The sequence below is a fragment of the Callithrix jacchus genome, chromosome 22, assembly GCF_049354715.1.
Source record: "Callithrix jacchus isolate 240 chromosome 22, calJac240_pri, whole genome shotgun sequence".
NCBI classification, from domain to species: domain Eukaryota; kingdom Metazoa; phylum Chordata; class Mammalia; order Primates; family Cebidae; genus Callithrix; species Callithrix jacchus.
Genome location: NC_133523.1, coordinates 14,700,955 through 14,717,123, shown reverse-complemented (window position 1 = coordinate 14,717,123; position 16,169 = coordinate 14,700,955). Strand labels below are relative to the sequence as shown.

General features: G+C 49.9%; 1 protein-coding gene and 1 non-coding gene across 5 annotated transcripts in view; both read right to left on the bottom strand.

Annotated features, from left to right (window-relative positions):
* Positions 1–16,169, bottom strand: part of TPM4 (tropomyosin 4) — a 37,757-nt gene that overhangs the window by 4,480 nt on the left and 17,108 nt on the right. For 2 of the 4 annotated variants that reach the window (XM_002761858.7, XM_035287001.3), the window contains 6 exons: positions 12,214–12,331; positions 10,954–11,024; positions 9,922–9,997; positions 6,318–6,380; positions 6,163–6,232; positions 4,277–4,527 (listed from right to left, as the gene is read on the bottom strand). In XM_002761858.7, the coding sequence (XP_002761904.2) occupies positions 4,445–4,527; positions 6,163–6,232; positions 6,318–6,380; positions 9,922–9,997; positions 10,954–11,024; positions 12,214–12,331 (481 nt within the window). In that variant the 3' untranslated portion in view covers positions 4,277–4,444. Of the gene's footprint in view, positions 1–4,276; positions 4,528–6,162; positions 6,233–6,317; positions 6,381–9,921; positions 9,998–10,953; positions 11,025–12,213; positions 12,332–16,169 lie in introns of those variants that run through there. The other 2 variants (XM_035286999.3, XM_035287000.3) reach the window with 1 other exon arrangement.
* On the bottom strand, positions 1,053–1,188 carry LOC118150373 (small nucleolar RNA SNORA42/SNORA80 family). Its single transcript, XR_004738480.1, has one exon. It is a non-coding gene; the product is annotated as a small nucleolar RNA SNORA42/SNORA80 family (small nucleolar RNA).

The following is a 16,169-nucleotide window of genomic DNA, read 5'->3' as shown; positions in this document are numbered from 1 at the left end:
CCAGCTATTCAGGAGAATCACTTGATGATACTCCTGAGGCAGGAGAATCACTTGAACCTGGGAGGTGGAGGTTGCAGTGAGCCAAGATTGCACAAGATTGTGCCACTGCACTCCTGCCTGGATGACACAGCGGGGTTTCATCTAAAAAAAAAAGAAGTCGAGAGACTATGACCTGGGAGGATTCCATCAGATGGAGTGAGCTGGGCCTGTCCAGTCTGGGTGAACAGATGTTAACTGAACGCTGACTGTAGTATGAGCCAGTTTCTCCATGATCTCATTTAATCCTCATAATGGCGGCGATATCACCTTTATTTTGTGGAAAAGCTAAGCAGCTTGTTCACGTTGGCGTGGTTAAAGTGGTAGAGCTAGGATTTTAAATCCTGGTCTATTTTTTATTAATTTTTTTCTTTTTTTGAGATGGAGTTTTGCTGTTGTCGCCCAGGCTGGAGTGCAGTGACGCAATCTCGGCTCACTGCAACCTCTGCCTTCCAGTTTCAAGCGATTCTCCTGCCTCAGCCTCCCGAGTAGCTGGGATTACAGGGGCCTGCCACCACGCCCGGCTAATTTTTTGTATTTTTGTAGAGTTGGGGTTTCACCATGTTGGCCAGGCTGGTCTCAAGCTCCTGAGCTCACCCACCTCGGCCTCCCAAAGTGCTGGGATTACACACGTGAGCCACGAAGCCCAGCCTATTAAAATTTTTTTAAAAAAATAAAATATTAGTATTATTTTTAGAGATAGGGTCTTGCCATGTTGCCCAGGCTGCTCTCAAACTCCTGAGCTCAAGTGATCCGTCTGCCTTGGCCTCCCAAAGTGCTGGGATTATACATGTGAGCCACTGCACTGGGCCTTAAACTCTGGTCTCTTGACTACAAATCCTTCACTTCATCTTGTCACTTAGATGCTCTGGCATCTATTTTATTAGGTCTGAGATAAAAGGACTTTCCCTCAAAGTGTTAACTGCCCTTGAGAATCAGGACAAGGCTCACAGACTATCAACAGATAGTGAAGACCTCCACAGCACTAATCTCTCATTCATTCATTCATTCACATATACTGTGCAACCCTCTTCAGTGCTCACAGCCCACAGGTAAGGGGCTGGGCAATGGTTCGAGGCTGCCATTTACTCTGGCACGGTACACTATGAGAGGCCCACAGAGAAGGACCCCCCCATAAATCCATTACCATGCTTTTTTTTTTTTAACTTTTCATTCATGCTTTAAGGACATTTGAAGTCTCTCTTTTTTTTTTTTTTTTTTTTTTTTTTGAGGTAGAGTCTTGCTCTGTCACCCAGGCTGGAGTGCAATGGTATAATCTCTGCTCACTGCAACCTCTGCCTCCCGGGTTCAAGCCATTGATTTTCCCACCTCAGCCTCACTAGTAGCTGGGATTACAGACACCCACCACCGTGCCGGCTAATTTTTGTATTTTTAGTAGGACAGGGTTTCACCATGTTGGCCAGGCTGGTCTCAAACTCCTGACCTAAAGTGATCCGCCCGCCTTGGCCTCCCAAAGTGCTGGGATTATAGGCATGAGCCACCATGTCCAGCCATAGCACTAATCTCTGAAATTCCACTTAGGTACTTAGCTAGGTAGAATGACTGGATAGACAGGCTGCATAGTTACTTCAAAGGGTGGAGTCCAGAAATGCCTGGGAAAATTCCAGGGGCAAATACACGGATTGCCAAACAAAAACCAGTCCCTACACAGTCTATGATCTTTCCAAGGGCAGGTATATGGCAGTGTGTGAGGGGAATGGTTTTTGCAGAAGTTCAGGATGCACGGCGGTCAGGAGCAGGGAGAGGTCCGAGGTGGAAAAGCGTAGGTAGTTTAGCGTAGATGCATTTTGGAGGAATGAATGAATATAGAGAGTAACAGAGACAGAGCTTCCCACTAGACAAAAAAAAAAAAAAAAAATTGGAGTAAGAATGGATGACTGCAATTTGTGGATCTAGTTGGAGATTTTCTTGCCATTTCCAGGTTCAAGGGGTAGTATGGAAGATGTGCCTAGGACACCTGAATGTCAATGATATGTGATAATTTGAGGTGGTAGTGGTGGTGGGGTGTAGGGGAGAACTGGACAGACTATTTGAAACTTGGATTATCTTTGACAAATTGGTGTGTTTTTGATCATTAAAAAAGCATAGCCTGGGCCGGACACGGTGGCTCATGCCTGCTTCCCATGCACTTTGGGAAGCAAAAGTGGGTGGATCACTTGAGGCCAGGAGTTTGAGACCAGCCTGGTCAACAACAGCTGTCTCTACTAAAAATACAAAAATTAGCTGGGCATGGTGGTGTGCGACTGTAATCTCAGTTACTCGGGAGGCTGAGCCATGAGAATCATTTGAACCCAGGAGGTGAAGGTTGCAGTGAGCCAAGATGGCGCCACTGCACTCCAGCCCGGACAGCAGAATGAGACCCTGACTCAAAAAAAAAAAGGAAAAAGAAAAAAAGAAGGGCTGGGCACGGTGGCTCACGCCTATAAACCCAGCACTTTGGGAGGCCAAGGCAGGTTGATCACGAGGTCAAGAGATCGAGACCATCCTGGTCAACATGGTGAAACCCCGTCTCTACTAAAAATACAAAAAATTAGCTGGGCACGGTGCCACGTGCCTGTAGTCCCAGCTACTCAGGAGGCTGAGGCAGGAGAATTGCCTGAACCCAGGAGGCGGAGGTTGTGGTGAGCTGAGATCGTGCCATTGCACTCCAGCCTGGGTAACAAGAGCAAAACTCTGTCTCAGAAAAAAAAAAAAAAAAAAAGTGTGGCCTTGTTTTCTCCTTCATGCAGGAAAAAGTATGACCTTTTTTGTTTTTCCTTGTATTTTCTGTGGAGACCGGTTTCTCCATGTTGGTCAGGCTGGTCTCGAACTCAGGACCTCAGGTGATCCACCCATCTCGGCCTCCCAAAGTGCTGGGATTACAGGCATGAGCCACCATACTCAGCACTATGACCTGTTAATATCCACAGTCAACCTTATGAGTTATTCTAAGGCAAAGTTCCTGTTATTCCTGAGTCAGATATGAAGGGAGACTGATGTTAGCGTCCCAGGCAACTTTGGAAGTTGGGAAAGAATTCTGAATTCATTTCTTCTGAGGTCACAGCACTTTCCACTCCCCTACCCTGTTCATGGGAGGCCTGTCCACTCCCTGTACAGTCAGTTTTCTAAGGGCAGGGTGTGGAGGTGAACTTCCTCCCAGGACTGGAGATGGATGAGCAGTGAGCAGCCATGGGAAGCCCCAGGGTAACACAGAGAGAACACATGAGACAAGGAGGAAAAAGGAGAAACAGGTCATTGCCGCTATTTGAACTCGTAGTTCAAGCCCCATTCGAGGGGAGCCACATTTTTGACAACGGCTTGCTGGTTTTTCCAAATCCCTGCTGACTCTTAAGCTGCCTAAGCTGTTTATAAGGATGAGTCTCCATTCACAACAATTTCTATTTAAGGAAAACCACCGCGGCCAGATGCGGTGGCTCATGCCTGTAACTGCAGCACCTTGGGAGGGTGTGGCGGGCAGACTGCCTGAGTTCAGGAGTTCAAGACCAGCCTGGGCAACGTAAATAAGACCTCCCCACTTCTACAAAAAAGTACAAAAATCAGCCTCGTATGGCGGTGGTGCATGCCTGTACAGTCCCAGCAAATTGGGAGGTCGAGGTCGGAGGATCGCTTGAGCCCTGGAGGTGGAGGTTGCAGTGAACTATGATGGTGCCATTGTACTCCAGCCTGGATGACAAAAAAAGGCCAGGCATGGTGGCTCTTGCCTGTAATCCCAGCAGCTGGGAAGCCGAGGCAGGTAGATCATGAGGTCAGGAGTTTGAGACCAGCCTGGCCAACATAGTGAAATCCCGTTTTTACTAAAAATACAAAAAAATTAGCTAGGTGTGGTACACGTGCCTGTAGTCCTAGCTGCTCAGAAGGCTGAGGCAGGGGAATCACTTGAACCGGGGAGGCGGAGGTTGCAGTGAGCCGAGGCCACACCCTTGCACTCCAGCCTGGGTAACAGAGTGAGACTCCATCACAAAACCAAACCAAACCAAACAAAACAAAACTAACGGAATGCAGATGCTGTTAGCTACCGGGTATCTGAGAGCACACGCCTAACTTGCTTTTGTTTTCACGCCTTCAGAAAAGCATCCTGTAGGCATAATTTTCTTTTTGTAATGAGCTTTTCATTTGTGAGTGCGAGGCTAACCTCACCCACTTTGTGTTTCAGGCCACGGTCAGGGGGACACAGCTACGGCTCAAAGGCGGCAAGTGGAGAAAATGAGAATGAGGGGCATGAGGAGGAGGACGGCCCGTCTTTATTTCGGTTGCAGAGTCACAGACACATCGGAAGAAGGCTCTGACGTTCAAACCAGAAGAGGCAGGGCACTGGAGCTCCCAGAAGCCCACAGGGGCGCAGGAGGCACCACGTGAGAAGGACAGAGGACAGCAACCTGGCCGCCTCTCAGAGAGAGGTCATGTCGTTGAGCGCGTGGTCCAGCTCCTCGCTGATAGCTTTGTACTTGAGCTTCTGAGCGTATAACTCATCTAGAGGGTGAAGGTCCCCAGCGAGACAGTTCAGAAGAAGTAGGTAGGTACAGGGGACAGAAGGCAGGGATCAGAATGGAGTGCCACAGATGAACCACAAGAGGAAGAAAAAAAACGTGAGCAAACAAAGCACAGATGGGAGAAAGTTGTGTTCTGTGGGAACAGGTGAAGAAAACAAAAGATCTATGGACTGATTTCTAAGTGAGGTTTGGGGTTCTACAGGGGGATTAGCCAGAATGAAGCTTCAACTCAGTGGTGACCAGGAGTGACCAAGCTTCTCCCCACCAGCCCCCACCCCCAGTTTATTTCTGATTTCCAATGACATCACCCTGTCTAAAGATCATACTTTGGAATGGGGCATTTTCCCTTATATGGGAATCTCACTTCCCCAAAAAAAAACATGGGGACACGTGGTCTGAAGAATGCGTCCTTTCTGTGTGGGATGGGCAGTTTGGTGGATTCCATTTGAACCCCAAGATTCTGAAATTTCTGGGCTATAACATGAAGAACATGAGCCCAAATGTTAAACGTCGGAACCCTTCAAGAAATTCTGGGAGATGTGGGCCCCAGACCTGCAAGACTAGAGTCTTTATTGTGGTGCCTACATTTCCCGTAGTTCTGTTTTTCCCACTGTAATAAGCTTTGAGCCCGCTGGGACAGAGCTTCTGCAAAAATGCAAGGCATGTAAAAAAAAAAAAAAGCCAGCCGTCTATCAGAAATGAGCAAACCAAAGGAAATTGTAAAGACTTTTTTTTTTAGATGGAGTCTCACTGTCGCCCAGGCTGGAGTGCAGTGGCATGATCTTGGATCACTGCAACCTTCGCCTCCCAGGTTCAAGCGATTCTCCTGCCTCAGCCTCCCGAGTAGCTGGGATTACAAGCGGGCACCATCACGCCCGGCTAATTTTTTGTATGTTTGGTAGACACAGGGTTTCAGCATGTTGGCCAGGCTGGTCTCAAACTCCTGACCTCAAGTGATCCACCAGTCTCAGCCTCTCGAAGTGCTGAGATTACAGGCGTGAGTCACCACACCTGGCATGACTTTTATTTATTTATTTTTGAGACGGAGTTTCACTCTTGTTACCCAGGCTGGAGTGCAATGGCGCGATCTCGGCTCACCGCAACCTCCGCCTCCTGGGTTCAGGCAATTCTACTGCCTCAGCCTCCTGAGTAGCTGGGATTACAGGCACGCACCACCATGCCCAGCTAATTTTTTGTATTTTTAGTAGAGACGGGGTTTCACCATGTTGACCAGGATGGTCTCGATCTCTTGACCTCGTGATCCACCCGCCTTGGCCTCCCAAAGTGCTGGGATTACAGGCGTGAGCCACCACGCCCGGCAACGTTTTTTTTTTTTTAAACCAGAGAGAGCCATATCTGTTTCTCTGTACTTGCTCATGGGACTAACTAAGCAAAGATATTTTACCTCCTGAAAGTAACAACTCAAGTCTGAATTATTTGCATTATCCTATTCCAGTGTTCCAAGACATCCAGATATGACATCACTACACACTTTACTTTCCTAAGGCAAACAAGGCCCAACCCAGCTCCTCCACACATATCCCCCAGCTGTCCCTGGATGTGTCCCAGAGGGGGAGACAGGGCAGGGCACATTATTTAGATGGTAACCTCATACCTTCCAGGTCATCAATGGTCTTTTCCAGTTTTGCCACTGTTCTCTCTGCAAATTCGGCACGGGTCTCAGCCTAGGTAAGAAGAAAGGAGTTCCCATCATGGCTTCAAGACCAGCCCCAGGAGAAGACTAAGCTCGCTGGGTGGAAACACACTCACCTCTTTCAGTTTGTCAGACAGAAGTTTAATTTCTTCTTCATATTTGTCTTCCTTTTCAGAATACTATGGGAAAAAGCAAAATGCCGCATTAAAAAAAGGAGGGCACGGCCGGGCGCAGTGGCTCACGTCTGGAATCCCAGCACTTTGGGAAGCTGAGGTGGATTGATTACAAGGTCACGAGTTCGAGACCAGCTTGGCCAACATGGTGAAACCCCATCTCTACCAAAAATACAAAAAATTTGCCAAGCATGGTGGTGGATGCCTGTAATCCCAGCTACTCGGGAGGCTAAGGCATGAGAATTGCTTAAACCTAGGAGGTAGAGATTGCAGTGAGCCCAGATCGCACCAATGCACTCCAGCCTGGGCAACAGAACAAGATTCCATCTCAAAAAACAAAAGAAGTAGGCAGAGGAGAGGCAGGCACCTTTCCCCAGCAAAAGAAATATGTGTGAAATGCAGAGAATGTGGGGGAAAGTCCTCTAGGATGGTATTGATCAGAAGGCCTGAACTGGTAACTTGAGATAAAAGTATGCTGAAGAAAGGGAGGTAACTGGAAATCTGTGCCACTTCAGTCCTCACCACCTTCCCCAGGGTGACAGGCACTCCCTGATCATAATCTCTGGACTTCTGAGTCCCAGGCCCCGTCCATGAATGCGTCCCTTAGCATGGAACGTCCCCCTCCTCATGACGACTTATCAGAAATGATACTTGTCTTTTTTTTAATCAGACAGAGACTTGCTGTGTCGCCCAGGATGGTGTGCAGTGGTACAATCTCAGCTCACTGCGACTTGCAACTTTCGCCTCCCAGGCTCAAGCGATTCCTCTGACTTACCTCCCAAGTAGCTGGGACTACAGGCGCCTACCACTATGCTCTGCTAATTTTTGTATTTTTAGTAGAGACGGGGTTTCGCCATGATGGCCAGGCTGGTCTGGAACTCCTGACCTCAGGTGGTCTGCCTGCCTCAGCCTCCCAATAATAACTAATACTTATGATTTGCTGCTTGCCATGGTCCAGACACAGTCAATGGCATCACAGCCAGGTACCTGTAATCCCATTTTATAGGGAGGAAAGGGTCTCAGAAAGGTGAAGTTATTTTGCTTAGGGTCACATGGCTATTACATAATCAAGTCATGACTGAAGCCTGACTCTGGAATGCAGTGGGGCAATCTCGGCTCACTGCAACCTCCACCCTCCAAGTGATCTTCTCAAGTAGCCTCCCAACGTCAGCCTCCCAAGTAGCTGGGATCACAGGCGTATGCCACCATGCCCAGGTAATTTTTTAATTTTTAGTTGAGACGGGGTCTCGCCATATTGCCCAGGCTGGTCTGGAAATTCTGAGCTCAAGCGATTCTCCCATCTTGGCATCTTAAAGTGCTAAGATTACAGGCACGAGCCACCACGCTGGGCCTACAGCTCCTTTAAATGTTGCCTCCTTGGTGACACCTTTCACAATCTACCAAGGTCCCTCTATTGTATTCCCAAAGCACTCTGTGACTTTGTCAATCTCTTCCACTAGACTGGACTCTGAGCTCTTCAAGAGCAGATGGATGCCAGGCCGGAGGCGGTGGCTCACGCCTGTAATCCCAGCACTTTGGAGACCGAGGTGGATGGATCATTTGTGGTCAGGAGTTTGAGATCAGCCTGGGCAACATGGTGAAACACCGTCTCTACTAAAAAAACAAACAAACAAACAAACACACACACACACGCACACACAATACAGACATAGCCAGGCACAAGGCTAGTACTAGGGACACAGCTCTGAATAAGACGACATGGTCCCTGTCCTTACAACTTAACAATCTGGCAAGGAAAGCATGCAATTAATTGAGTAATGATAATAAATGTAAGAAATCACAATGGCAGGAAAAGTAGTAGACGGGGCTACACAGCAGAGAAATACCTCACCTAGAGGAGAAATCAGAGAAGGCCTCTCAGAAGAAGTGATGTTTAAGCAGAAGCTCAAAGGATGAATAGGAGGCCAGGCACAGTGGCCCACGCCTGTAATCCCGGCACTTTTGGGAAGCTGAGGTGCGAGGATCACTTGAGCCCAGGAGTTTAAGACCAGCCTGGGCAACACAGTGAGACTGCACTCTACCAAAAACAACAACAAAAAACCAAAACACTGTTTAGGAGCAGTGGTGCATGCCTGCGACTCCTAGCTACTCAGGAAGCTGAGATGGCAGGATTATTTGAGCCCAGGAGTTTGGGGTCTGCAGTGAGCTAAAATCACACCACTGCACTCCAGCCTGGACAGCAGAGCGAGAGCTCATCTCTAGGCTGGGCATGGTGGCTCATACCTGTAACCCCAGCACTTAGGGAGGCTGAGGTGGACAGATCACTTGAGATTAGGAGTTCAAGACCAGCCTGGCCGACATGATAAAGTGTCTCTACCAAAAATCATAAAAATGAGCCAGGCATGGTGGCTCATACCTGCGATCCCAGCTACTCGGGAGGCTGAGATGGGAGAATCACTTGAACCCAGGAAGAGGCGGCTGCTGTGATCCAAGATGGCACCACTGCACTCCAGCCTGGGTGACAGTGAGACTCTGTCTCAAAAAAAAAAAAAAAAAAGGGATGAATTGGGGGTTTATCAAGCAAAAAAGGAAAGCCACACCAAGGTGAGTGAATAGCAGGTGGTGGCTGAGGTAGGAGGGTCACTGGGGCCCGGGAGTTCAAGAATGCAATGAACTATGATCGTGCCATTCAATTCCAGCCTGAGTGACAGCGAGACTGTCTCAAAAAAAAAGGCGGGGTGTGGAGGCGATGGGAGGACAAAACATGTCTGTGAAACTGCAAAAGCAGGAGCAAGAATGAGGAAGAGAAGAGGCTGGGGAATTCAGTGGGGTTCCGCCATGGAAGTGTGTCCTTTGTTCCTGATACAGCTGCCATGTCCTGACTGCTTTGGGTGCTGTTTCAACCTAAAAAGCCCAATTCCACCTCTGATCGTTGTTGCACCTTTGAGATGGTATTTCTGGAGGAACCAGGTAATCAGGTGAGAGGGAGGCTCTGTATTTACACGACTATGCTCAGATCTCCCTAAAAGGGGCCTTGTGTTCTTTTGTTTGTTTGTTTTTAAGAGAGTCTTGCTCGGTCGCCCAGGCTGGAGTGCAATGGCATGATATCGGCTTACTGCAACGTCCGCCTCCTGGGTTCAAGCGATTCTCCTGCCTCAGCCTCAAGTAGCTGGGATTATAGGCTCCTGCCACCACGCCTGGCTAATTTTTGTATTTTTAGTAGACACAGAGTTTCATTATGTTGGTCAGGCTGGTCTAGAACTCCTGACCTTGTGATCCACCCACCTTGGCTTCCCAAAGTACTGGGATTGCAGGCGTGAGCCATCGCGCCTGGCCACCTCATGTTCCATCTCTATCCTCCCGAGATGGAGATCAGAGATGGTGCTCAGACCCCATGGAAGAGGACACCCAAGAGTGCATGAGAAATCCAGCTCTTTCTGTGAGGGAAAAACCCTGGCTGCCAGGCACCAACGCTACTGTTAAATAAAGGTCAGATTCCCCATACCCTGACACGCTTCCCCATCCCTCGGGGGAAGAGAAGAGCCCAGTCAGGCAGGCCCCCCTCCAGCTCCAGCCAAACACCAACCTTTTCAGATGCGGCCTCCAGCGACTTCAGATTGTTAGTAACATTCTTTAGTTCTTCTTCCAGGTCACCACATTTTCTGCACAAAGACAAAGGATTTTTGTGTCTTATCTTCCCTTATAGCTGGGCAATAGCAATCGACCCTAAAAGAAATTTTTGAAACGAGAAACCCACACAGCCCCGGGGGAGGGGGGGGGGCCCAGAAGGAATGTGGAGGAAAAATGTTAATGCATTTTTCTGCAGTGCAATGCTATGTGCTTAGCAAAGCCCTATCATACCAGGCAGAGGCGAGGCCGGCCCAAGGAGTCTTTGGAGGACTTAGAGAGCACTCCTAGTCTTCTGCCAAGGGTGAGGCAACACTGACCTGTAAAATCTACGATTGATGACCCTGACTCCGAAAGGTGTAAGAATGGGATCGAGGGCAGGAGACGGGCAGACAGCAGTGAGAATTTGCATGGGACATGCCAGGAAGGAAGCCCGGAGTGGATTTGTGAAACCAGATCTCTCTCCACACTCCAGGATGCTCTGTGGGGCTGAATTCCTCGCCCCAAGCCAAGAGGGCAGGGGTTTTGTTTTTCAGTGCTAGCAGTGCTTGTGGGATTCCTGTCAAGCCTCTCACCTTCCTCCCAGGAATGTGCCTCGGCCTAACACTGACAGTAGGAGCAAGGCACTTAGATACGGATGGGGGTGCCTGCCTTCTGAAGCGGGTCAGGGTTGTGTTAAGATGGCACAGCCCCCTGAGATATCCTCTCTGGGAAAATGGGCTTCCCTGCTGCTTCCTGTCTCACTCCTATTTCCTCATATCTTTGCGGAAAGGGTCAAGATGTGGGCGGTGCTTCCCGTAGCACTAAGAACAGTCACCACCTCTCTTTGTCACGGAAGCCAAGAGAAAGGATGAGAGGATGAGCCATGAGCTCCTGACGCCCGTCCACTTGAGCAGAGGCCCTGGTCAGAGCCAATTCCCAGCACAGCCAGCTCCCTCCCACTCCACCCGGGAGCTGAGCCAGCCTCGCTCAGTCCTGTTCTGCTACTCACAGTTCAGACACCTCTGCACGCTCCTCTGCCCTCTCCAGCTCACCCTCTAGGATGACCAGCTTCCGAGCTACCTGCAGAGACAGAAAGGCCCAACTGAGCCCAATCCCCACCAGCTGTGCCCTCTCCCACCCACTGCAGAGGGCCCCCACGGATGCCCCACCCAGACCGCTAGATTAGCTGCAACATGGGGTTTTCTGCTGGTTCTATTTTTTAAATTTTTTTGAGACAGAGTCTCTCTCTCTCACCCAGGCTGGAGTGCAGTGATGCAATCTCGACTCACTGCAATCTCCACCTCCTGGGTTCAGGTGATTCTTCTGTCTCAGCCTCCGAGTAGCTGGGATTACAGGCCTGCACCACCATGCCTGGCTAAGTTTTGTCTTTTTTTAGAGACGGGGTTTCTCTATGTTGGCCAGGCTGGTCATGAACTCCTGACCTCAGGTGATCTGCCTGCCTCAGCCTCTCAAAGTTCTGGGATTATAGATGTGAGCCACCACGCCTGGCCTTTTAAAATTTTTTTGACACAGGGTCTTGCTCTGTCTCCAAGGCTGGAGTGCAGCGGCGTGGTCAGAGCTCACTGCAGCCTTGACTTCCCAGGCTCAAGCGATCCTCCTGCTTCAGCCTCCCAAGTAGCTGGGGACTACAGGTGCATGCCACCATGTCCAGCTAAGTATTATTATTTTATTTTATTTTGTAGAAATGGGGTCTCACTATGTTCCCCAGGCCGGTCTCAAACTCCTGGCCTCAGGCGATCCTCCCACCTGGGTCACCCAAAGTGCCGGGGTCATAGGTCCAAGCTGCCGAGCCTGGCCTTTTGCTGGTGCTTCAACTCAGAGAGCCATCCCGGGGCCTGGAGGAAACCTGATTCTCTTCCTTAGGCCCGAGGAGTGAGGCACACAAGAGGCAGGTGGGAAGAGCCGAGCCATCGAGGCAGGCAAAGGAGGGCCTGAGCGTGCGTGGTCTGAAAAATCCATGGCTTGGGACCGTGATCCTCCATTTCTGCCCAACTGTGCCAAAACGCCCAAGGACACAAGTGAGCTGATCAGTTTTCCCATTACGTTAGACAAGCATCCGCGGGACTTTTTGGCATTGTGGGAGACAGTTTCCTAGCCAAGCGCCTGTCTCTGGACAAACATATGTAAGCGCAGGAGGATAGCTGACCTAACCAAGAGCTTCCTTTTGTTGGCCCCAGTGTCCCTGCTATCTCGGCAGATGCATTTCCTCCCGCTTCCTGCTGCTGCGCCATCTGCCAGCCCCACTCACCTCCTCGTATTTGCGGTCAGCCTCTTCTGCAATGTGCTTGGCCTCTTTGAGCTGCATCTCCTGAATCTCCATCTTCTCCTCATCCTTCATGGCCCGGTTTTCTATCACCTTCATTCCTCTGCAAGGAGCGACCAGAAGCGCTTTCACTTACACCCTTCCTCCACCCATCTCTCATCTATCTTCTTCTTCTTCTTCTTTTTTTTTTTTTGAGACAGAGTCTTGCTCTGTCGTCAGGGTAGAGTGCAATGGCGCGATCTTTGCTCACTGCAACCTCCGCCTCCTGGGTTCAAGCAATTCTCCTGCCTCAGCCTCCCGAGTAGCTGAGATTACAGGCGCGCGCCACCACGCCCAGCTAATTTTTGTATTTTTTTAGTAGAGACAGGGTTTCACCATGTTGGCCAGGATGGTCTCTAACTCTTGAACTCGTGATCCACCTGCCTCAGCCTCCCAAAGTGCTGGGATGACAGGCGTGAGCCACTGTGCCCGGCCTCATCTATCTTCTTTTTTGAGACGGCAGCGGTGCAATCTTCACACACTGCAACCTCCACCTCTGGGGTTCAAGAAATTCTCCTGTTTCAGCCTCCTCAGTAGCTGGGATTACAGGCACCTGCCACCACGTCTGGGTAATTTTTATTTTATTCTCATTTTTAATTAATTAATTAATTAATTAGTTAATTTATTTTTGAGACGGAGTTTCGCTGTTGTTACCCAGGCTGGAGTGCAATGGCACGATCTCGGCTCACTGCAACCTCCGCCTCCTGGGTTCAAGCAATTATCCTGCCTCAGCCTCCCGAGTAGCTGGAACTACAGGCACACATCACCATGCCCAGCTAATTTTTGTATTTTTAGTAGAGACGGGGTTTCACCTTGTTGACCAGGATGGTCTTGATCTCTTGACCTTGTGATCCACCCGCCTCAGCCTCCCAAAGTGCTGGGATTATAGGCATGAGCCACCGCGCCCCGCCTTCATTTTTATGTATTTATTTATTTTTTTAAATGGAGTTTCGCTCTTGCTGCCCAGGCTGGAGTGCAGTGGTGTGATCTTGGTTCACTGCAACCTCTGCAAATTAAAAAAAAATTTTTTTTGCAGAGATGGGGTCTCACTATGTTGTCCAGGCTGGTTGCACACTCCTGGGCTCAAGTGATCCTACCACCTTGGCCTTTCAAAGCATTGGAATTACAGGCATGAGACATCACCCCGACCCATCTCTCATCTAAAGGCGTCTGTGAATCTACTGAGCACTGTGACACACTGCGAAGATGAAACTCTGCACACACATTCCCTTCATTTCTTTTGAGATATCTCGCTCTGTCACCCAGGCTGGAGTGCAGTAGCGTGATCGCTCCGCCTCCAGGTTCCAGCGATTCTCCTGTCTCAGCCTCTGAGGAGCTGGGACTATGTAGGTGTGCACCACCAAGCCTGGCTTTTATAATTTTAGTAGAGATGAGGGTTCACTATGTTGGCCAGGCTGGCCTCGAACTCCTGACCTGTAGGTGTGAGCACCGTGCCCAGCATCCCTTCCTCTTTACTGACTACCAGGCACTGTTCTAAGTGCCTTCACTTTCACAGCGGCCCTATGGTGCAGGTACATTACCCATATTTTACAGATGAAGAAACTAAGGCGCAGAGAGAGGTTAAGGAACTTGCTTAAGGTTACAGCACTGGTAAGTGGTAGAGCTGGGGCTCAGACCTCGGCAGTCCGATTCAAGTCTATGTTCTCTATTTACTTATTTATTTATTTTTCTGAGACAGGGTCTCGCTCTATTGCCCAGGCTGGAGTGCAGTGGTGTGATCTTGGCTCACTGCAACCTCTGCCTTCTGGGTTCAAGCAATTCTCTTGCCTCAGCCTCCTGAACAGCTGGAATTACATGTGTGAGCCACCACACCTGGCTAATTTTTTTTGTATTTTTAGTAGAGATGCGGTTTCACCATGTCGGTCAGGCTGGTTTTGAACTCCTGGCATCAGGTGATCCACCTGTCACAGCCTCCCAAAGTGCTGGGATGACAGGCGTGAGCCACCACGCCCGGCTCTTTTATTTTGAGAGATGGTGTCTTACTCTGTTGCCCAGGCTGGAGTGCAGTAATACCTGGAGAGCTCATGACAGCCTTGACCTCCCAGGCTCAAGCGATCCTGTTGCCTCAGCCTCCTGAGTAGCTGGGACTACAGGTGGGTGCCACCACACTTGGCTACATTAAAAAAAAAATTTTTTTGTGGAGGTGGGAGTCTTGCTATGTTGCTGAGGTGGGAGGATCGCTTGTACCCAGAGTTCAAGGCTGCAGTGAGCCGTGATTGCACCACTGCACTCCAGCCTGGGTGACAGAGCAAGATGTGTACTTTTATTTTTTTTTCTTGTGACAGGGTCTCACTCTGTTGCCCAGGCTGGAGTGTAGTGGTGCAATCATAGCTCACTGCAGCCTTGATTGGGCTCAGGTGATGCTCCGACCTCAGCCCTTTGAGTGGATGGGACTACCAGCATGCGCTACCATGCCTGGCTAACTTTTAGTATTTTTTTGTAGAGATGGGGTCTCATTGTGTTGCCCAGGCTCGTCTCAAACTCCTGGGCTCAAGCAATCCGCCCGCCTCCCAAGGGATTACAGGCATAAGCCACCGCACCCTGCCAAGACCTTGTGCATTTAAAAAAAGAAAACAAAAGAAGAAGCTGGCCTGGGATAACGTGTCACTGATGTGTATCATTGCCGCCTGACACAGAGACCATATACTTCTTGCTGTCCAATAAATATGTCCACGTGGGGTGTCACCCATTCTCAGTTAAGTCTCAAAACACCCTCACGAGGGTGTAAGAGGTCTCGCCCTCAGCACGTGAGCAAGCTTGCTGGGATATCTACTGCCCCCAAACCCCTTGCCGCACTCAAGAGATCAAAATGATCTAACAGAGGCTACACAGAAAGTGCCAGTGGGAGAAGCTAACTCTACATACCCCGCTTCAAGTATAGATTCTTTCTACTGAGACACAGCAGTCTTTAACAGGGTGTCACCAAAGACCTCGGGACAACATCATGCAAAGAAGAGACTGGCCTTTGCAGGCTCTCTTGGTTTGCCAGCACGGGAGCCCTCAACATGGGCACCCAGTCAGGCTGGTCTGACAGTGGCAGCAGCTAACCCAGACCCCAGGCACAGCCAGGAGCGCTTGTGACCAGATCTTCCACTGCCCCATGGCTGCCCGGAGTGGCCACTCTCTGCCTCGATTCAGTGGCTGAAGCAGAGTCTGCTGTGGTGGCTTTTCCCTCTGCCCTGGTTATTCCATTATTTGAGAAGAAATTTCCAGCTTGGACAACAAGCGATCTCCAACGTTCCCTAAGCCGGTTTCTAATCTCTGGTTAGCGGTCACCACAGTGCAGTGAGAAATGCACCTTAAATTAGCCGGGTGTGGTGGCGGATACCTGTAGTCCCAGCTTCACTCTGGAGGCTGAAGTGGGAGGATCGCTTGAGCCCAGGACGCGGAGGTTGCAGGGAGCTGAGACAGCGCCACTGCACTCCAGCCTGAGTGACAGAGTGAGACCCCCATCTCAAACAAACAAACAAAATAAGGAAATACATCTTTGGGAGGCGTTTATACTACAAAACCATGGTGGCTGGCTCAAGTGAGAACTCTGCTGTGACTGAGGGCAGACGCGATGATCAATACTTGGGCCCACAGCATTGCCACACAAGGAACTCCTTTTCCACGACACACAGAGACTGCTGCTTCTGTGAATTACACAATCTACTCTCAGTCTTCCAGAGAGCCTGTGCCAAGGCGTGCCAGAGAATGATCCGGCTCCTGAGGAGACAGCACCCTGCTGGTAGCCGGGATGCAGCACAGATGCCACGCGGGGGCGAGGAACATGGTCCGTTTCTTTCTTTCTTTTTTTTTTTTTGAGACAGAGCCTCACTCTGTCTTCAGGCTGGAGCGCAGTGGCGTGAACCACCGCAGAGTGCAGCCACCGCAACCTC